The 19,752-nt window shown below is 41.6% G+C and overlaps 1 protein-coding gene across 1 annotated transcript in view; it reads left to right on the top strand.

The window, feature by feature from the left end:
- The window catches only part of cep104 (centrosomal protein 104), a 232,996-nt gene that overhangs the window by 141,667 nt on the left and 71,577 nt on the right, over positions 1 to 19,752 (top strand). The window contains exons 15-16 of the mRNA XM_039755038.1: positions 14,876 to 14,992; positions 17,497 to 17,533. Of these exons, the coding sequence (XP_039610972.1) occupies positions 14,876 to 14,992; positions 17,497 to 17,533 (154 nt within the window). The remainder of the gene's footprint in view (positions 1 to 14,875; positions 14,993 to 17,496; positions 17,534 to 19,752) is intronic.

Here is a 19,752-nt window from a genome sequence, read left to right as displayed (position 1 = left end):
ATATATATATACACATATACACATACATACATACAGATAAATATACATATATATACACTGTGGCATAGGCCGGGACGCCCAGGAGGACCGGAGGAGGGCTTGTACCTCCTCCAGACCGCGAGGGGGCGTCCGCCCTGGTTATGTTGGGGGGCAAGGGTAAAGGGCTTGGAAGCCCAGCCCTGTAGGGACTCGTGGCCACCGCCAGGCGGTGCCCCGGTGCCTGAACAACCCTGGAGCCCAGCACTTCCGCCACACCAGGAAGTGCTGGGGGGAAGATGATAGGGGACACCCGGACGGCTTCCGGGTGCGCAGCCGCACTTCGGCCACACTGGGGCGTGTCTGCGGAGGAGTGCCGGGGAGCAGCTGGAGCCCATCCGGGTTCCTATTTAAGGGGCCACCTCCTTTCAGTCGAGAGTGGAAGTCGGGTGGAAGTGGACAGAGCTGAAGAGAGGACTGTAGGCGGCCAAGAGAGAGGCATGAAGGACTGTGTCGCCTGGATTGAGGGGGATCGGTGCTGGAGGCACTGGAGTTTGTTGTACACGTAAATTGTAAATATTAGTGTAAATAAACATTGTGTGGTGGAGCCAACGATGTCCGTCTGTCTGTGTCCGGGCCAGCATTCACAACACACATACACATACATATATATATATATATATATATATATATATATATATATATATATATATATATATATATATATATATATATATATATATACATATATATATATATATATACACATCTACATATATACACACATATATATATATACATATCCACACATATATATATAAAGTGGTGTGAAAAACTATTTGCCCCCTTCCTGATTTCTTATTCTTTTGCATGTTTGTCACAAAAAATGTTTCTGATCATCAAACACATTTAACCATTAGTAAAATATAACACAAGTAAACACAAAATGCAGTTTTTAAATGATGGTTTTTATTATTTAGGGCAAAAAAAAATCCAAACCTACATGGCCCTGTGTGAAAAAGTAATTGCCCCCTTGTTAAAAATTAACCTAACTGTGGTGTATCACACCTGAGTTCAATTTCCAGCCACCCCCAGGCCTGATTACTGCCACACCTGTTTCAATCAAGAAATCACTCAAATAGGAGCTGCCTGACACAGAGAAGTAGACCAAAAGCACCTCAAAACATCATGCCAAGATCCAAAGAAATTCAGGAACAAATGAGAACAGAAGTAATTGAGATCTATCAGTCTGGTAAAGGTTATAAAGCCATTTCTAAAGCTTTGGGACTCCAGCGAACCACAGTGAGAGCCATTATCCACAAATGGCAAAAACATGGAACAGTGATGAACCTTCCCAGGAGTGGATGGCCGACCAAAATTACCCCAAGAGCGCAGAGATGACTCATCCGAGAGGTCACAAAAGACCCCAGGACAACGTCTAAAGAACTGCAGGCCTCACTTGCCTCAATTAAGGTCAGTGTTCACGACTCCACCATAAGAAAGAGACTGGGCAAAAAGGGCCTGCATGGCAGATTTCCAAGACGCAAACCACTGTTAAGCAAAAATAACATTAAGGCTTGTCTCAATTTTGCTAAGAAACATCTCAATGATTGCCAAGACATTTGGGAAAATACCTTGTGGACTGATGAGACAAAAGTTGAACTTTTGGAAGGCAAATGTCCCGTTACATCTGGCGTAAAAGGAACACAGCATTTCAGGAAAAGAACATCATACCAACAGTAAAATATGGTGGTGGTAGTGTGATGGTCTGGGGTTGTTTTGCTGCTTCAGGACCTGGAAGGCTTTCTGTGATAGATGGAACCATGAATTCTACTGTCTACCAAAAAATCCTGAAGGAGAATGTCCGGCCATCTGTTCCTCAACTCAAGCTGATGCGATCTTGGGTGCTGCAACAGGACAATGACCCAAAACACACCAGCAAATCCACCTCTGAATGGCTGAAGAAAAACAAAATGAAGACTTTGGAGTGGCCTAATCAAAGTCCTGACCTGAATCCAATTGAGATGCTATGGCATGACCTTAAAAAGGCGGTTCATGCTAGAAAACTCTCAAATAAAGCTGAATTACAACAATTCTGCAAAGATGAGTAGGCCAAAATTCCTCCAGAGCGCTGTAAAAGTCTCATTGCAAGTTATCACAAACACTTGATTGCAGTTATTGCTGCTAAGGGTGGCCCAACCAGTTATTAGGTTCAGGGGGCAATTACTTTTTCACACAGGGCCATGTAGGTTTGGATTTTTTCTCCCTAAATAATAAAACCATCATTTAAAAACTGCATTTTGTGTTTACTTGTGTTATATTTGACTAATGGTTAAATGTGTTTGATGATCAGAAACATTTTGTGTGACAAACATGCAAAAGAATAAGAAATCAGAAAGGGGGCAAATAGTTTTTCACACCACTGTATACATATACATACATATATATATATATATATAATATACACTGTATATGGCAAAATCCCCGCGCTTCGCAGCAACGAAGTACTGCTGTTAAATTTTTATTAAGAAGAAAAGAAAGAGAGCTTACTCTTGAGAATGCAACGTATAGTTGTCCAGGAGAAAAGCAATGTTGCCTCAAATCAATGGCAACCTTTTGTAGGGTCTGTCCCTGAGACTTATTAATTGTCATCGCGAAGCAGAGCCTTACTGGAAATTTGAGGCATTTGAATTGAAATGGGAGATCAGAGGGTATAACGGTGATGCGAGGAATACATTCAGAGTGTGGCACTCTGCTGTTTTTTTGTGTAGCTGTCTTCACACAGCTTCTCCACTGCTTTATAAACGAACGCCATATAAGGCCATCGTTTCTCCTTGCTTCGCGGTTCTGTACTGTTTTATTGTTCGTTTATTACGATTGCTATAGTTATTGTGTAGCTATTTGGGACTTACTTTACTGTTCAGGTACCCATTTCCTTTATTTAATCCGCGGCTTGTACCCTATTTTTTGTTTGTTTATTACGATTATAGATATTTATTGATTTCCTTCTTTAGCTGTCTGCCTGTTCATATAAGGCGTTCCGCTGGTTTTTTGTGTAGCAGCCTTTACACAGCTTCTCCGCTGTTTTATAAATGAACGACATATAAGGCCAAACTTTTTCCTTGCTTCGCCAAGGAAGATGCCTTTTAATTTAATCCACGGGTTTTCCGCTATTTTATTGTTCGTTTATTACGATTGTTATAGTTCTCTTTATATAGCACTTTGTCAGTTCAGCACTCCGGTTGTAATATGACGAAGCTTTACGAGCTCACTCTTGAGAATGCAACGTATAGTTGTCCAGGAGAAAAGCAATCTTGCCAGAAATTAATGGCAACCTTTTGTAGGGTCTGTCCCTGAGACTTATTACTTGTCATCGCGAAGCAGAGCCTTACTGGAAATTGGAGGCATTTGAATTAAAATGGGAGATCAGAGGGTATAACGGGGATGCGAGGAATACATTGAGTGTGGAGAAACTCTAGAGACAGCGTGTGTATTAACTTGTGGATTTTTCTGTGAGTATTTGGTTACAGCGTGACGAAGTTGCTTCCGTAAGACTGCGTTAGCTGTGGAGCTCAGCTCGGAGCATATTCTTTTCCTACCTTGTCAATTGTGTAATGCGTTTTTTGAACAGGTTTGATGCATGGAAGTGATCACTTGTACTGCGTTCAGTCAGTTCACGTGAGCTGCTCTCTTGTGTGATGTTGCGATGTCCACGGCTATATTTAATGTTAGCTAAGACCTGGCACTTAAAAGTTTCTTGCTACAGCAATTTAACTCCGTTACAAAGTGATCCAAAGTCTTGTTTATACCTCGTGTCTTCTCATTAGACTTGTATCTTGCGAATAAAGTATTCGACGAAGGCATGACAAATGGCAGCGGGAGCATGTCCATAAAGTTAATTTAAACTTACGGTTTACACCGTGCTTTGTTTCCGCAGTAGCTGCACTTATGAATAAGCTTGTATGCATTTTTCTTCAGCGCTCTTTGGAGCTCTTCGTTGTTTTGTACATACTGCGTTCACAGTCAGTTCACGTGATTACGTGAGAGGCGTGATGATTTGACACGCAACTCCGCCCCCCACGTCCATTACAGTATATGGAGAAAAGTAGGTTCCAGTTATGACCATTACGTGTAGAATTTCTAAATGAAACCTGCCCAACTTTTGTAAGTAAGCTGTAAGGAATAAGCCTGCCAAATTTCAGCCTTCTACCTATCCAGGAAGTTGGAGAATTAGTGATGAGTGAGTGAGTGAGTCAGTCAGTCAGTCAGTGAGGGCTTTGCCTTTTATTAGTATAGATCAAGTATTTTTTTCTTGAATGTCATTCCATGTTATAAACTCACTATGTAGACACCCTTCAAATAAAGTATTACTGAAATTTGTCACATTATATTAATGTTCTTTATACATGGATAAGTCATTTCTAAAAAAGTCAACACTTTGAATATATTAGTGCATACTAATTCAATCAAGATAAAATCTATATCAAATCAAATTGGAACAGTGTAAAACTCAATCAAATTGGGATATCAGTGCTGATACATAACCCTAGGAACATATAAAATGGGTTAAAATCAGCTTAAGTATGATTAACATAAACAAAAATGTACCCAAAAAATATGTCACAAAATATATAACACAAATATAAAAGAGAAAAGACCTCCAGTCCTACTTTTATATTATATTGTTATTCACTGTTATGTTTGGAATAGAGCAATACCAGAATTTTCCTTCATGTGTTCAGACTTTGCTAATGTTAACATAACTAAATAGTAATAATATCAGTCCCTTTTTTTACTAAATGACAAGTGAGATGTGCAATTTCATGTACCTTTCGTATCACAAAAAAAAATCAGTCAAACAATAGGATCCTAATACCTGGTCTCAACTAGCATCAAATTATTGTGATACCCTCTGACATCGTCATTATCTAACAAAATACAAAAGTATATATTTAAAGGTGTAAAGAAAACACACAAGAAAGTATGAAGAGTTGGGGTTTCTGTCCCCATATACTGTAGCAAAAAAACTTTCAAAGTTCACGGTCAGTTTGTACATTGAACAAAAGACAAAAACCAAATGACAGTCGGACGGTTTATGGGGTGGGAATGGCAGTGGACATGGAATGCTGGAAAGGAGCTGCAGTGGTAGATGATGGTAGTGATGTCATCAGATGGGGACCAGGGAGAAGGAGGGAACCGAGAAGTGTCTTGAGTGGTGCTGCTTCATTTTTCCTGTGGGAACAAAAAAAAAAAGGTTAGTACCCCGTCGTTGTCCCTTGGCACGAGGTTTCGCGGTGCACATCGGGTCCTTAAGCCTCTCCCCATGCGCTTGTGTGTGACATGACGCCCATCCCAGACCCATCAAGAGGTCATGAACCCGAGAGAGACCATTAACATGGAGGTTACCCCGGCGATAAGTGACGGTGAACTTATACAGCTGCAGGCCTAAAAATGACCTGGTGATTCAAGGGTTCGATTCCTTATGGAAAGCCATCCACTGTTGGGCAGCATGGTCTGTCCCCAGGGTGAACTCGTACCCCAACAGTCCAGAACCTCCCGCTTCACTGCTGCATACCTTGTCTCCTGGTTCAACAGTTTTCGGCTCAGGTAAATCACGAGGTGTTCAACACCATTGATGCTTTGGCTCAGCATGGCGTCTAGACGTGTGTCCAAAGCAACGGTCTGGAGAAGAAAAGGAAGAGAAAAATTCATCCCACAACACATGAAAAGGGGCCCTTTTCTTTGTCAGATTTGTCAAGGGGGCAGCTCTCTCAGAAAACCGAGTTACAAATCGGCACTAGTAGCTCGCTAGTCTTAAGAAAGCTTACACTTGCCTCTTGGTTATCAGTCGGGGCCATTCAAGGATGTCTTTCATTTTTGAACACTATGGCTTCAGTTGTCTGCCTCCCACCAGGTAGCCTAAATACTAAATCCATGTCTAACATGCGTTGTACTTCTAACTCTACCTCCACACATTTTGCCTCTGGAAGGTGATAGGGCCATTCCCTGACTATCACCCCAGGGTCCGTCACGATGTCATACTGAATCAGCGAGGTGCAGCCAGGTGCTTCGCTGACCATTTCCGGAACAGACAGGATTGCAGTTTCCAGCTCCTGTTGCTGGTGGGAAGTCAAATTGGGGCAGAGGTTAAGGACTGATTTTTCCAAGAACAGGGAGAGGGCTGGGCCGGTGGGGGGGCGGTCTTCCCTGTCCCTCCACGGCTTCAGTAAGTTGACATGATATACCCCCTCGCTTGGTCGACAGGTCGATTGTTTTACCAAATAATCGATAACCCCTTTTCTCTCTTTAACCTCGTGTGGGCTCTGCCAGTGAGCCAACAATTTAGAGTGGGAAGTAGGCACGAGCACCCCCGGCTGGAATTCCCGCAGGGAGGTGTTTCTGTTATAATTTCACACCTGCGCTGCTTCAACTTTCAACATGTGCTCTTTTAGCAGAGGTCGGATTTTCACCAATCTATTGTGTAAATGCACAATATATTCCAAAATGTTGGTGGAAAGGAGTGCCTCCCCCTCCCAACCTTCTTTTAGAATGTCCAAAATACCTAGGGGTTGGCGTCCATATAAGAGTTCAAAAGGGGAAAACCCCATGGAGGCTTGCGGCACCTCCCGATATGCAAAAAGTATAAGAGGCAAGAGTTGATCCCAGTTCCTACCATCCGCGCTGACCTCCTTGTGGAGCATCTGTTTAAGGGTTTGGTTGAACCTTTCGACAAACCTGTCTGTCTGTGGGTGTTAAACAGATGTTTTAAGATGCTTAATACGGAGTAACTTGGCAACCTCCCTGAACGTATCCGAAGCAAAGGACGTACCCTGGTCCGTAAGGACTTCTTTGGATATACCCACTCTGGGAAAAAAGTCCTACCAATTCCCGTGTGATATTTTTAGTATTAGCGGTTTGCAGGGGAACCGCCTCCAGGTATCGAGTCGCGTAATCGACCATAATCAATATGTATTTATGGCCTTGCATCAAAGGCTCCAAGGGTCCTACAAGATTGATACTGATCTTTCAAAGGGCACATCAATGAGGGGAATCGGAACTACTGTAGAGGAGCACTGTCCCTCCTGGGAATCTGATGTAGTTGACACTCCGGGAAGGACTGACAGAAACGTCAGACCTCCTCATTGATTCCGGGCCAATAAAAGCGAAGTTTCACTGTCACTAATGTTTTTTTAGCCCCGAGATGGGTGCCTAAGAGGTGGGCGTGCGCTAGTTCGCAGACCTCCCATCAGTAGGTCTGCCGAACCAACAACAACTTCCTGACCTCGCCTTCATGTTCTGCTACTCGTTACAACAGATCATTTTGAAGGACAAAGTATGATCCCGGTGGTGGAGAATCTTCCAGTGATGGCCCATTGACGGAAATAATGGCATTTCTGGCAAACTTCAAGGAATCATCATTCCGCTGTTCTCTTTTAAATGAAGCCGGCGTAGACCGAAACTGAAAGTTCAGGCCAGTGAGCGGATCTGGTGGGGAGACCAGGTTAGAGGTCATCCAGCCCAGATCCTCATCTGTTTGTACTTCCGGATCGAGGTCCGTCAACTGTAGAATCCCCCTCGGCCATCCAAGTCATTAACAGTCGCCGAAGAGCACAACATGGGAGTAGCTGGGACGGTTTCTTGCCTGTCCGCCATCACACCCAACCTGTTTCTAGGAGTGGTTGCTACCCTGCCGCTTTTGTTTTCCGACCAGTCTTGTCCCAATATAACCATGAAGGGGGGCTCGGGCAGTACAGCAACGAGCAGTTGTTTTGGGTCACCCTTCCAGGTTATGAAGCATTTCGCGGACCTATATAGCCATGTACACATGTCATACTCATTTTTTGAGTTAACCACTGTTGTGGTAGAATATAACGGCGGACAACAATAGCGATGTTGCTCCCGCACTCAAATAATGCCATGACCGAGTGCCCATTTACCAGTACCACTCCCGTGTTTGGAACAGCCAAGGGATTTGACAGAGCACAATACCTCTCTCCTCTGACCCAGTGCAGTCCGTCGGCTCGGCGTTCAGCGGACAGGTGGTGAGAATATGTCCCAGCTCCCTGCACTTGAAACAGCGCGGCGGACTGAGCACCTTCTCTTTATGCCTGACTGGAGCTTCTGCAGCGTGACAGGTGGGCTCAGGTGTAGCAACTCATCCCTGTTGGACCCTGTGAGCGGACCTCTCCGAACCTCCGGCTCGGTACAAGACCTCCAGAATGCTGTTCATGTCCTTGTAAGGATGCCGGTGGACCTGCTGGGCAAGGTAGTCTGGCATGGCATTCACGAGCCTCTCACAGGCCACCTGCTCCACCACCTGGCGTGCCTGGGTGACGTCTAGCCATAGCCAGCGCCCCAGCTTGCCCCAAAGCTCGAACGTCTGGGCTCTGGCTGGGCACTCAGAGTCAAACTTCCAATGCTGCCACTCCCTCGCCTGCTGGCCTGAGGTCACGCCATAGTGCTTGAATATCTCGGCCCTCAGGAGGTTGTAGTTGGCAGCTTCCTCCTCGGGGAGGTCATGATAAGCCCACTGTGCAGGGCCCTTCAAATACGGCGCCAGTATTACGGGCCGGAAGCGAAAGTGAACGCTGGCGTTTCTCTCATCCGCTGCTTGGTGGTGCTCTCTTATGTGTACTTTTACTAGTTGTTTTTTACCTTTTGCGTCGGATCTTGCTTCGCATTTGCATTGGATTAAAAACTGATAACACGCATTTGCGTCCCTTGCCTCTTTCGGCCTTAACACGAGCCCTCGTAGAACTATTCTTTGCTGGCTGCAACCTGTATGGGTAAGTGGAAACTTTCTCACTGATTCTCTGCTCAAGTAACTAGCTTTGATGAATAGGTGGTTGAAACTGCCCCTTGTCAATTGCTGAGTACTTGCGGAAACCCCAATGGTGACGGTCTACTGGCTTACGTGTTATTTTAATTGGGCCGAGTAGGTACACAAGGGGTACATTGCTTTGCTTCCAATCGGGAATTTGCTTGGGTGATTTCTGGAAAGCTACTATGATAAACCTCAATTGGTTGTCATGGATTATTATGTTTACTTTGCTATTTAATACAGTCACATCTTCAAAACTAAAATATTCACCAGATGAATTATATCGACTTCGACAAACTGAATTGCCTGCTGATCTCCTGCTGCACCTTGGCATTCTCCAACGACCAAAGTATGTTCACCAAGGCTCTCGTCGTCGTTTTTGCCTCGGCGGGAGTAGCAGCAGGTCTATTCCTTCACTTCGGTCTGAAGGACGCACTTGTCCATGTATTTTTGAGCGATGTGCTAATCATAAAGTGCTGATTCCTTTGGTAAAATCACCGGAATATACGTCCATAGACGCTTTGAAGTTTGAATTATTTAATACTCGATCTATCTATAACAAATATCTGCTGATTGGTGATTTTATCATAGACACTAAGATGGACTGTTTATGTCTTATGGAGACTTGGCAGCAACCGGGTGATTATTTTCATTTAAATCAAGCGCTCCCTCCAGAATTTGTCTGCATCTCCAAATCCCATTCTTCGGGAAGGGGAGGTGATCTCGAAATGATATACTGCAAAGACCTAAAATTATTACTGATACTTCTTCCAGCGTATCCATCCTTTGAACTGTTAGATTTCAAACTCTGCGGACCTTCACCTATTATAATTGCTGTTTTATATAGAGCTCCTAAACTATCAAGTGTTTTTATTACAGAATTTTTACTGTTTTAACAACTTCGTGTGCAATGTCTACTAATGTCATCCTCATGGGTGATTTTAAAATACACTTTGACATGCCAGCTGATGCACTGACAAATGATTTTAGTGAAATCCTTGACTGTTTTAATTTAATTCAATATGTCAACTTTTCGACTCAACAAGGATTTGCTGCTCTGGTATCACATATCACAATCTTATTCCTACTGAATTACCTATCTCAGATCACAAAATGATCACATTTGATGTTAGCTTACCTCTCAGTAAATCAAAGGTTCAGCGTGTAATTTCATTTTGTAATGTCAAGCATGTAAACCCAGAGACCCTTATAGATTTATTGCAATCCCAGCCTGTTTCTCCTTCTGTTACCACACCATCAGAATTAGTAGACTATTACAATGCTGCTCTGTCTTCTGCCTTTGATACACTAGCTCCCTTAAAAACACGGACTGTTTCATTTATTAGCACTACTCCCTGGTTTACGTCAGCTCAAAGCCACGGGCCGACAGTTGGAGCACCTAGCTAAAAAGACGGGTCTTGTTGTACACAAGTAAATGTACTCAAATCATATGTTAAAATACAAAAATGATCTCTTCTGCCAAAACTGTATACTATTCTAACATTATGAAAACAGGTGGGAAAAATACTAGAGCTCTTTTTTCTACAATGAAAAGGCTAATTATACCACCAGAAAATGTTGCCTACCATAACCTCTCTGTTAAATACTGCTGCACTTTTTTGGATTTCTTCAAATCAAAAATTGAAAAAATCCACCAGCAACTTGCTTCCTCTACTTCTACATAAAATAACATACTCTCCACTATCACCCATATTCACTTACCAACTACCCTATTCGCATATTTCAGTTTACCAGCTGAAAATAATATCTCGGAGCTTAGAACAAAATCTAATTCTTCCACATGCCAATTAGATCCAATACCTACAAGCTTTGTTAAGTCCTGCCTGTCGCATATTTCCCCCATGATAACTCTTCCCTTACTACAGGCATGGTCACCCACTCACTAAAAACAGCCTCAGTTACTCCAATTCTGAATAAACCTGTTTTAGACCCAAGTATCCTTAACAATTATCGGCATATTTCAAATGTTGCATTTATGTCTAAAGTTCTCGAAAAGATAGTTGCCTTCCAACTCCAGTCCCATCTTTCAAAAAATAACCTTTTTGAACAGTTTCAATCTGGGTTTCGTCCTAAACACAGCACAGAAACTGCCCTGGTCAAAATCACAAATGATCTTCTCTGGGCAGCTGACATGGGACTTTTATCAATTCTTGTGCTTCTTGACCACAGCTCCGCATTTGACACCATATCCCATCAGATACTTTTGAAACGACTAGCTAGTTTTGGAGTCTGTGGCCTTGTCCTCCAGTGGTTTTCTTCCTACCTCATTGATAGGAAGCAATTTGTTCAAATAATAAAGGGCTTTAAATCTGAGAACGCAGTTGTTACTCAGGGAGTTCCTCAGGGTTCTGTTTTAGAGCCACTTTTTTTCTCATTTATATCTTCCCAATATCTTCCGGCACCATGGTATTAAATTTCATTCTTATGCTGATGACACACAGCTATATCTATCCACTAAATCCACTTCTGTTTTCCCTCCAAATGCTCTAATGGTATGTCTCCAAGACATAAAGACATGGATGACTCACAATTTTCTCCAACTAAACAGCAATAAAACTGAGGTGCTCCTCATTGGCTCTAAATTTATACTTGCTAGGGTGAACCATTCTTCTATTTTAATTAACAATATTAACACAAACATCTCCTCCAAAGTTAAGAGCCTGGGCATCATTTAAGATAGTACTTTCTTTTTCCTCCCATATAAGTAATATTTCTCGGATTGCATTCTTCCATCCCCAAACTTATGCAACACAGTATTGAAGTATTGGTTAATGCCCTAGTCACCTCACGTTTAGATTACTGTAATGCTATTATTCTATCTGGCATCCTACAAAAACTTATCCATTGCTTACAACTTCTTCAAAATTTTGCTACCAGGATAATAACCTGTTCTAAATCCACTGAACATATTACACCTATTTTCTCTCCACTTTACTGGCTCCCTGTTAACTACAGAATACAATACAAAATGCTGCTCTTAACATTTAAAGCTCTCCACTACCTTGCCAGCCGTGTCTTGGTCTCCGCCAGCTCTGCTTTTGTAGCAGCTTTCTCCAGCTTCAGATTGAGGAGCTCAGTCATCATGGTCTTCAAGACTGCATTCAGATCCTGCCCTTCCAATATTCTTCAGGCTTTTGGATCCTACCTACTACACCACTGTAAAGAAAACACACGTGAAAGTATGAAGAGTTGGGGTTTCCGTCCTCGTATACTGTAGCAAAAAAACTTTCAAAGTTCACAGTCAGTTTGTATATTGAACAAAAGGCAAAAACCAAATGACAGTCGGACAATTTATGGGGTAGGAACAAGTCTAGAAAAAATGGCTTTGATTAGAATAAGAACAAGCCACACCAACTAATGAAGGCCAGCAAACAACTGAAAAAATTATTTTCTACATACTTGTTCTTTCTGCACCAGGACTCTGTCATACTGCTGCCTTTTTTCCATAAAATTGGATGAAGACAAAGATTTTTGAAATTTAGCACCATCAGGCATTCTGGCTTACTAGTGGGTAAAATGAAGATCAAAATCCTATTCTGCCTCACGCTTTATGTATTTTTGATATTGATCTGCTTTCTGTTCTTTCACTTTTCCTTTCAAATTAGTGTCACGTCCTTTACATCAAGAAATGGCAGTGGGCTTTTCATAAGTTTTTTACAATTTGTGCTGCATAGACTTTTCTTATGAAAAGTCCAACAGGAAGTTCAAATGGAGGATTTAGGACCACAGACATCTTCACTTTAGCACAGAGTATTAGGGAGCTATGGCTTTTAAACCTTAATGCTAAGCTAGAAATTCCATGTTGCACACGTGCACACACACGCTAATGAGTAAACCTTGAATACTGCAGGGCTAGTAGAGCATGCCCATTTTAGATGGAAATAAGCATGCAGTACCCAACACATGGACAATTTCACATAATACGAAGAGCAGTGCTTCTATTGATAATAGATATCATTGAGCATATGGAGGTCAATTGGAAAAAATCCCTAAGAAGACAAAGTTGAGGGTTGTTAAAATGTTTCAATAATTAGTTAAACTACAGAGGGTAGCATATTATGGTTTGCACAACATCTGTTGTGGCTTTGCCCTTTGCCATAGTGGCCCCCAATGCAGCAACATCACTGGTATTATTTGTATTTTATTCTAATGATATTATATTTATTAGTATGTATTGTCCTCAGAGCTGGAAAGGGGCACAAATATTTTTTATATACAAATACCAGCAGAGCCAATTAAGGCTGGGAGACCAAATGCTTAAAAAGTTTGAGTAAGAGTAATCACACAGAAAGCTAAGAAAGTGTGAGATTATACGAGAGATAGTGAATTATGATTGCATGCAAGTTGGTCAGTAATGAACAGTTAACAAGATATGAGCTGGTGTGAAAAACTATTTGCCCCCTTCCTGATTTCTTATTATTTTGCATGTTTGTCACACAAAATGTTTCTGATCATCAAACACATTTAACCATTAGTCAAATATAACACAAGTAAACACAAAATGCAGTTTTAAATGATGGTTTTTATTATTTAGGGAGAAAAAATCCAAACTTACATGGCCCTGTGTGAAAAAGTAATTGCCCTCTTGTTAAAAAATAACCTAACTGTGGTGTATCACACCTGAGTTCAATTTCCGTAGCCACCCCCAGGCCTGATTACTGCCACACCTGTTTCAATCAAGAAATCACTCAAATAGGAGCTGCCTGACACAGAGAAGTAGACCAAAAGCACCTCAAAACATCATGCCAAGATCCAAAGAAATTCAGGAACAAATGAGAACAGAAGTAATTGAGATCTATCAGTCTGGTAAAGGTTATAAAGCCATTTCTAAAGCTTTGGGACTCCAGCAAACCACAGTGAGAGCCATTATCCACAAATGGCAAAAACATGGAACAGTGGTGAACCTTTCCAGGAGTGGCCGGCCGACCAAAATTACCCCAAGAGCACATAGACGACTCATCCGAGAGGTCACAAAAGACCCCAGGACAACGTCTAAAGAACTGCAGGCCTCACTTGCCTCAATTAAGGTCAGTGTTCACAACTCCACCATAAGAAAGAGACTGGGCAAAAACGGCCTGCATGGAAGATTTCCAAGACGCAAACCACTGTTAAGCAAAAAGAACATTAGGGCTTGTCTCAATTTTGCTAAGAAACCTCTCAATGATTGCCAAGACATTTGGGAAAATACCTTGTGGACTGATGAGACAAAAGTTGAACTTTTTGGAAGGCAAATGTCCCGTTACATCTGGCGTAAAAGGAACACAGCATTTCAGAAAAAGAACATCATACCAACAGTAAAATATGGTGGTGGTAGTATGATGGTCTGGGGTTGTTTTGCTGCTTCAGGACCTGGAAGGCTTGCTGTGATAGATGGAACCATGAAATCTACTGTCTACCAAAAAATCCTGAAGGAGAATGTCCGGCCATCTGTTCCTCAACTCAAGCTGAAGCGATCTTGGGTGCTGCAGCAGGACAATAACCCAAAACACACCAGCAAATCCACCTCTGAATGGCTGAAGAAAAACAAAATGAAGACTTTGGAGTGGCCTAGTCAAAGTCCTGACCTGAATCCAATTGAGATGCTATGGCATGACCTTAAAAAGGCGGTTCGTGTTAGAAAACCCTCAAATAAAGCTGAATTACAACAATTCTGCAAAGATGAGTGGGCCAAAATTCCTCCAGAGCGCTGTAAAAGTCTCATTGCAAGTTATCACAAACACTTGATTGCAGTTATTGCTGCTAAGGGTGGCCCAACCAGTTATTAGGTTCAGGGGGCAATTACTTTTTCACACAGGGCCATGTAGGTTTGGATTTTTTCTCCCTAAATAATAAAACCATCATTTAAAAACTGCATTTTGTGTTTACTTGTGTTATATTTGACTAATGGTTAAATGTGTTTGATGATCAGAAACATTTTGTGTGACAAACATGCAAAAGAATAAGAAATCAGAAAGGGGGCAAATAGTTTTTCACACCACTGTATATGATCTCTTTCTCTGGTTACTTCTTTATATGTTGTGCCCCAAAACAACTAGGCTCTAAAGCAATTTCTTACAGTTACAGAGGAAAACTGCTACTCAGGCGGCAGAGAAGAAGAAAAAAGAAGAGATCCTTGCACTGCAGGAACAGTTGGCTGCCCTAAAGGAAATTCAGGCAGAGGTACAATCTGGGAAGGTGTGTATTATCAAAGTTAACCTTCTAGATTATCCTGCATGCTCTTGTCAGTTAAAATGACAAACTCGTGAGTAAAACAAGCATAAATATCTGGATCATTATTGGGATCCAAAATGTGTGTTTGGTGTCTTCACTGATACATTTTGATAACTGTTTTTATCATATATCCTTATTTAGAAAAGACATATGTTCTTGAAAGTATATTTGATATAAAACCTATATCTTACATATTTTAGGTATTGTGTAGGTATCAGTTGATCTTTGTAAAATGATTTGGAATTGTTTCATGTTCATGATTCATATATAATTTTGATAACATATACAAAAATTAACATTATGAGCAGTATGTTAGATTCCAGACATGTATAGGAACTGCCTTGACAATGTATTCTGTCACCAAACAACAATATATTTGTTATTTTAAAAATGATGAATGAATGAAGTGCATTTTCCTAAATGATTAGCTAAAAAAGTGTAATATCAGTTGGTTTTATTTTGAACTAATAACAGAATGTGCAATAAAAGGTCATTTTATAGGGCTACCATGATTATAGTACAAGTGTATTTTAGTTTTCTTGTACCATTTTTCACATACTGAAGTGTCATTGCTCACATACTGGTACGAGAATGCAGTCAGACTTCTTTTTTTGGGGACATACACCATCCAGATCTAAAGAGGAGCTCACTACTCAAAACGGTCATGCTCGGAATCGTGCTGGCAACCTCTTGATCACGAGTCAGCAGTTCTTACTGCTGCACCAACTGAGCTGTTGTGTCAGTGTCATACCCTTACCCAATTTCTTTTTCTACAGTTATATTCTTGAATAAAAAAAAAATATATTTTGTTATACTTGTACCTTTTGTGAAAGTATTTATTTGATATTTGGACTTCAGCCTTCACACATTATACACTTCATGTCTACATTTTGTCTATTATTAACTAGCAAAATACCTGCGCTTCGCAGCAGAGAAGTAGTGTGTTAAAGAAGTAATGAAAAAGAAAAGGAAACGTTTTACAAATAATGTAACATGATTGTCAGTGTAATTGTTTTGTGACTGTTATGAGTGTTGCTGTCATCAAGAATTTGATTATCATTATTTTTTTTAATCAGGTTCGTATTTGGAGGATGTGTTGTGTTCAAGTTACATTCCGTGTTTGTCAATCGTTGTAAAGATAACAGGTTTCATTCATCGAAGTGTTCACTACCCAAATCGGTACTCGTGAATCTAAGATGTTTAACAGGCATTCCCGATATTAATTTGTGGATTTGCCTGCGAATATTTAGCGGTAGCGTGTCTATGAACTTAATTTAAACTTAAGCTTTAAACCTTGCTTTCCTATTGATATGTCTACAAAGGCTTGTTCAGCTTCAGAAGGTTGTTCCTTTCTTACTGCATCAATAAACAGCTCGTCTTCCTCTTTATCTGAGACATCACACACTGCATGCACGGATTTAACTTTCCAAGTCCTGCAAACTTTAGCGAAGTGGTTCAATTTACCACATTTTTTACACTGTCTTCCTTTAACTGGACATTGACTTTTTCCACTGTGTGCTTTGTTTCCGCAGTAGCTGCACTTATGAATATGCTTGTATGCATCACACGCTTCATATTCTTTTTCTGCCTTCTCAATTGTGTAATGCGTTTTTTGTTCAGCGCTCTTTGGAGCTCTTGCTTTTTGTCTGCGTACTGCGTTCACAGTCAGTTCACGTGAGCTGCCCGGAGTACATGCATCGAAGGTTCTCAGCTGTGCTTGTGCTATCTCATGCGATCTTGCGATGTCCACGGCTTTATTTAATGTTAGCTCAGACCCGGCACTTAAAAGTTTCTCTCGCACTTTCGCTGAGTTTGTGCCAAACACTATTCTATCCCTGACCATCTCATCTTCGTTTGCATAAGCACAGTCCTTCACCAGCAATTTTAACTCCGTTTCAAAGTGATCAAAAGTCTCATTTATACGTTGCGTCTTCTCACTAAACTTGTATCTTGCGAATATCGTATTCGTCTTGGGCATGACAAACGCCTCGTAGCGGCAGTGTGTCTATTGGATTGCTGCTGACAGAAGGCCTTATATGGGCAGACACTCAATTACGTGGGAGGCGTGGTTATGGGGGGGGCGCAATATAGGTAGGCAGCCATCTACGTGAGAGGCGTGGTGATGGGGGACGCAACTCTGCCTCACACGGCAACCGAGCTGCAGGCAATGGCCGTATATATGTACGTAAGTAGGATTCAGTTATGACCATTACATATAGAATTTCGAAATGAAACCTACTTAACTTTTGTAAGTAAGCTGTAAGGAATGAGCCTGCCAAATTTCAGTCTTCTACCTACATGGGAAGTTGAGAATTAGTGATGAGTCAGTCAGTCAGTCAGTGAGGGCTTTGCCTTTTATTAGTATAGATTCTTGCCTATGAAGACTTATTTTTGTCATGTTACATAATGTAATATACCTTAAAATAACAAAATAATTTAACTATTGTGTATTTCCTCATTATCTTCAGGATAAAGAACGGGACATGCTTACTGCTGGGAAAGCAGGTATGTATGCTTTTATGTACAGTACATATTGAGCAGAAAGAAAAGAAGATAATTTAGATATACATGGAAAGCTAACAATTAGTGAAAATTAACTGCTAAACAAAAAAAATGAATGTGTACATTTTATATATACAGTACAGGCTAAAAGTTTGGACAGACCTCCTCATTCAATGTGTTTTCTTTATTTTCATGACCATTTACATTGGTAGGTTCTCACTGAAGGCATCAAAACTATGAATGAACACATGTGGAGTTATGTACTTAACAAAAAAAGGTGAAATAACTGAAAACATGTTTTATATTCTAGTTTCTTCAAAATAGCCACCCTTTGCTCTGATTACTGCTTTGCACACTCTTGGCATTCTCTCGATGAGCTTCAACAGGTAGTCAACTGAAACTAGAATATAAAACATGTTTTCAGTTATATATATATTGTGGAGGATGGCCGGCTGTTTATCCCGGCCAATACCCCCAAGCCGCCAGGTGGAGCCCTCCTTGCAGCATGGAGGTTCCCAGAAGACCAGCAGGGCATCACGGACAATGGAGTTTTTATGCACCGCCCTGCTGGATGCCATGGGGGCCACGAGAGGGAGCTGCAGGGAGGACCGAAGAGTTCTTTGTGCCCTATGACCCGGAAGTTCGGCATAGGAAGAGCGACAGGCTTCAAGGTTGAAAAGAAAAGGACTATTTACCCTGACCCGGAAGGAATAAGGACTTGTGGACTGTTAGGCAGGAACACCTCCGGGTCAGGGAGTATAAAAGGACTGTGGGAGTTCCCAGACGGTGAGCTGAGTTGGGAGGCAGGGTGGCTAAGCGTCTGGGAGTGGAGGATTGGTTTATTGGTTATTTGTGATTATTATTGGAGAATTGTGGAGAGGAGCGTGCTTTGTGCACATAATTATTATAATAAATAATTATTTGGACTTTTATCTGGTGTCTGACGTGTGGTCTGAGGGTACAAGGGTGCGAGGAAACCCTTAATCTGTCACAATATATATATATATATATATATATATATATATATATATATATATATTGTGAACGCTGGCCTGGACACAGACAGACAGACATCGTAAGTTCACCCAACACACTTTTATTTACAATATTTACAATTATATTTTCAGTGCACTACCCAGTGCCTTCTACACCGTTCCCCCAAAAGTCCAGGCCTCACAGTCCTTGTGCCGTTCTTCTGGCCGCCTCCAGTCCTCTCTCCAGCTCTGTCTACTACCGCCCGACATCCACCATGACTGGAGGGAGGCGGCCCTTCTTATAGGAACCCGGATGGGCTCCAGCTGCTTCCCGACAATCAGTTTTAGCCACACCCCAGTGTGGCGGAAGTGCCGGCTGCGCACCCGGAAGCCGTCTGGGTGTCCCCAGTCGTCTTCCCACCAGCACTTCCTGGTGTGGCGGAAGTGCTGGGCTCCAGGGTTCCTCAGGCACCTGGGCGCCGCCTGGCGGTGGCCACGGGTCCCTACAGGGCTGGGCAAGCCCTGTACCCGAGGCCCCCAACATAACCAGGACAGACGCCCCCTTGCGGTCTGGAGGAGGCACAAGCCCGGCCGGGGACCACTATATGTATGTATGTATGTATGTATGTATGTATGTATGTATGTATGTGTGTGTGTGTGTGTGTGTGTGTGTGTGTGTGTGTGTGCACGTGTGCACTCTATTTATACAACAATTAATGCTAAATATCCTTAAATTAAAACTGGTTTATGCACAGAGAGTGTTGTGCATTAAACTTATCAAGGTCAAACTTTTAAAAACATTAATTAGCCTGCTGTTTTTTACATGAAACATCATAGCAGTAAGTTATTTTAATAGGTATGAACTGGTCAATTTCAATGTTTTGAATATGATTAGAGATGGTTGTACAATTAGAACATTAGAACAGTTTTCACAAGAGCAGGCCGTTCAACGTTACAGACTCATTGATGGAAGCTAACATAATATAGCTAACATAATATAGTGTTAAACGCAGTCCTAGGAACCTCATACAGCTGCAGATGTTTGGCCTAACTACTTTCTGTTTTTAATTGTAACAATTAGCCTAATTTTAGGGAGAGTTGAGGGAGATTGTAGACTGAGACATACTGATGTCATCCTTGCAAATGCAAGTGAAAGTGCTGAGAATTCTGTGTTGCTAAGTTATGAGAGTTAAATAAAAGATTCATGTTGCTCCTAAAAACATTGTTTTTTCTGTTGATGTTACTAAG

Source organism: Polypterus senegalus, chromosome 6 (genome assembly GCF_016835505.1).
Source record: "Polypterus senegalus isolate Bchr_013 chromosome 6, ASM1683550v1, whole genome shotgun sequence".
NCBI classification, from domain to species: domain Eukaryota; kingdom Metazoa; phylum Chordata; class Cladistia; order Polypteriformes; family Polypteridae; genus Polypterus; species Polypterus senegalus.
Note: the sequence above shows the minus strand (reverse complement) of the source record. Positions and strands in the feature narration are given on the sequence as shown.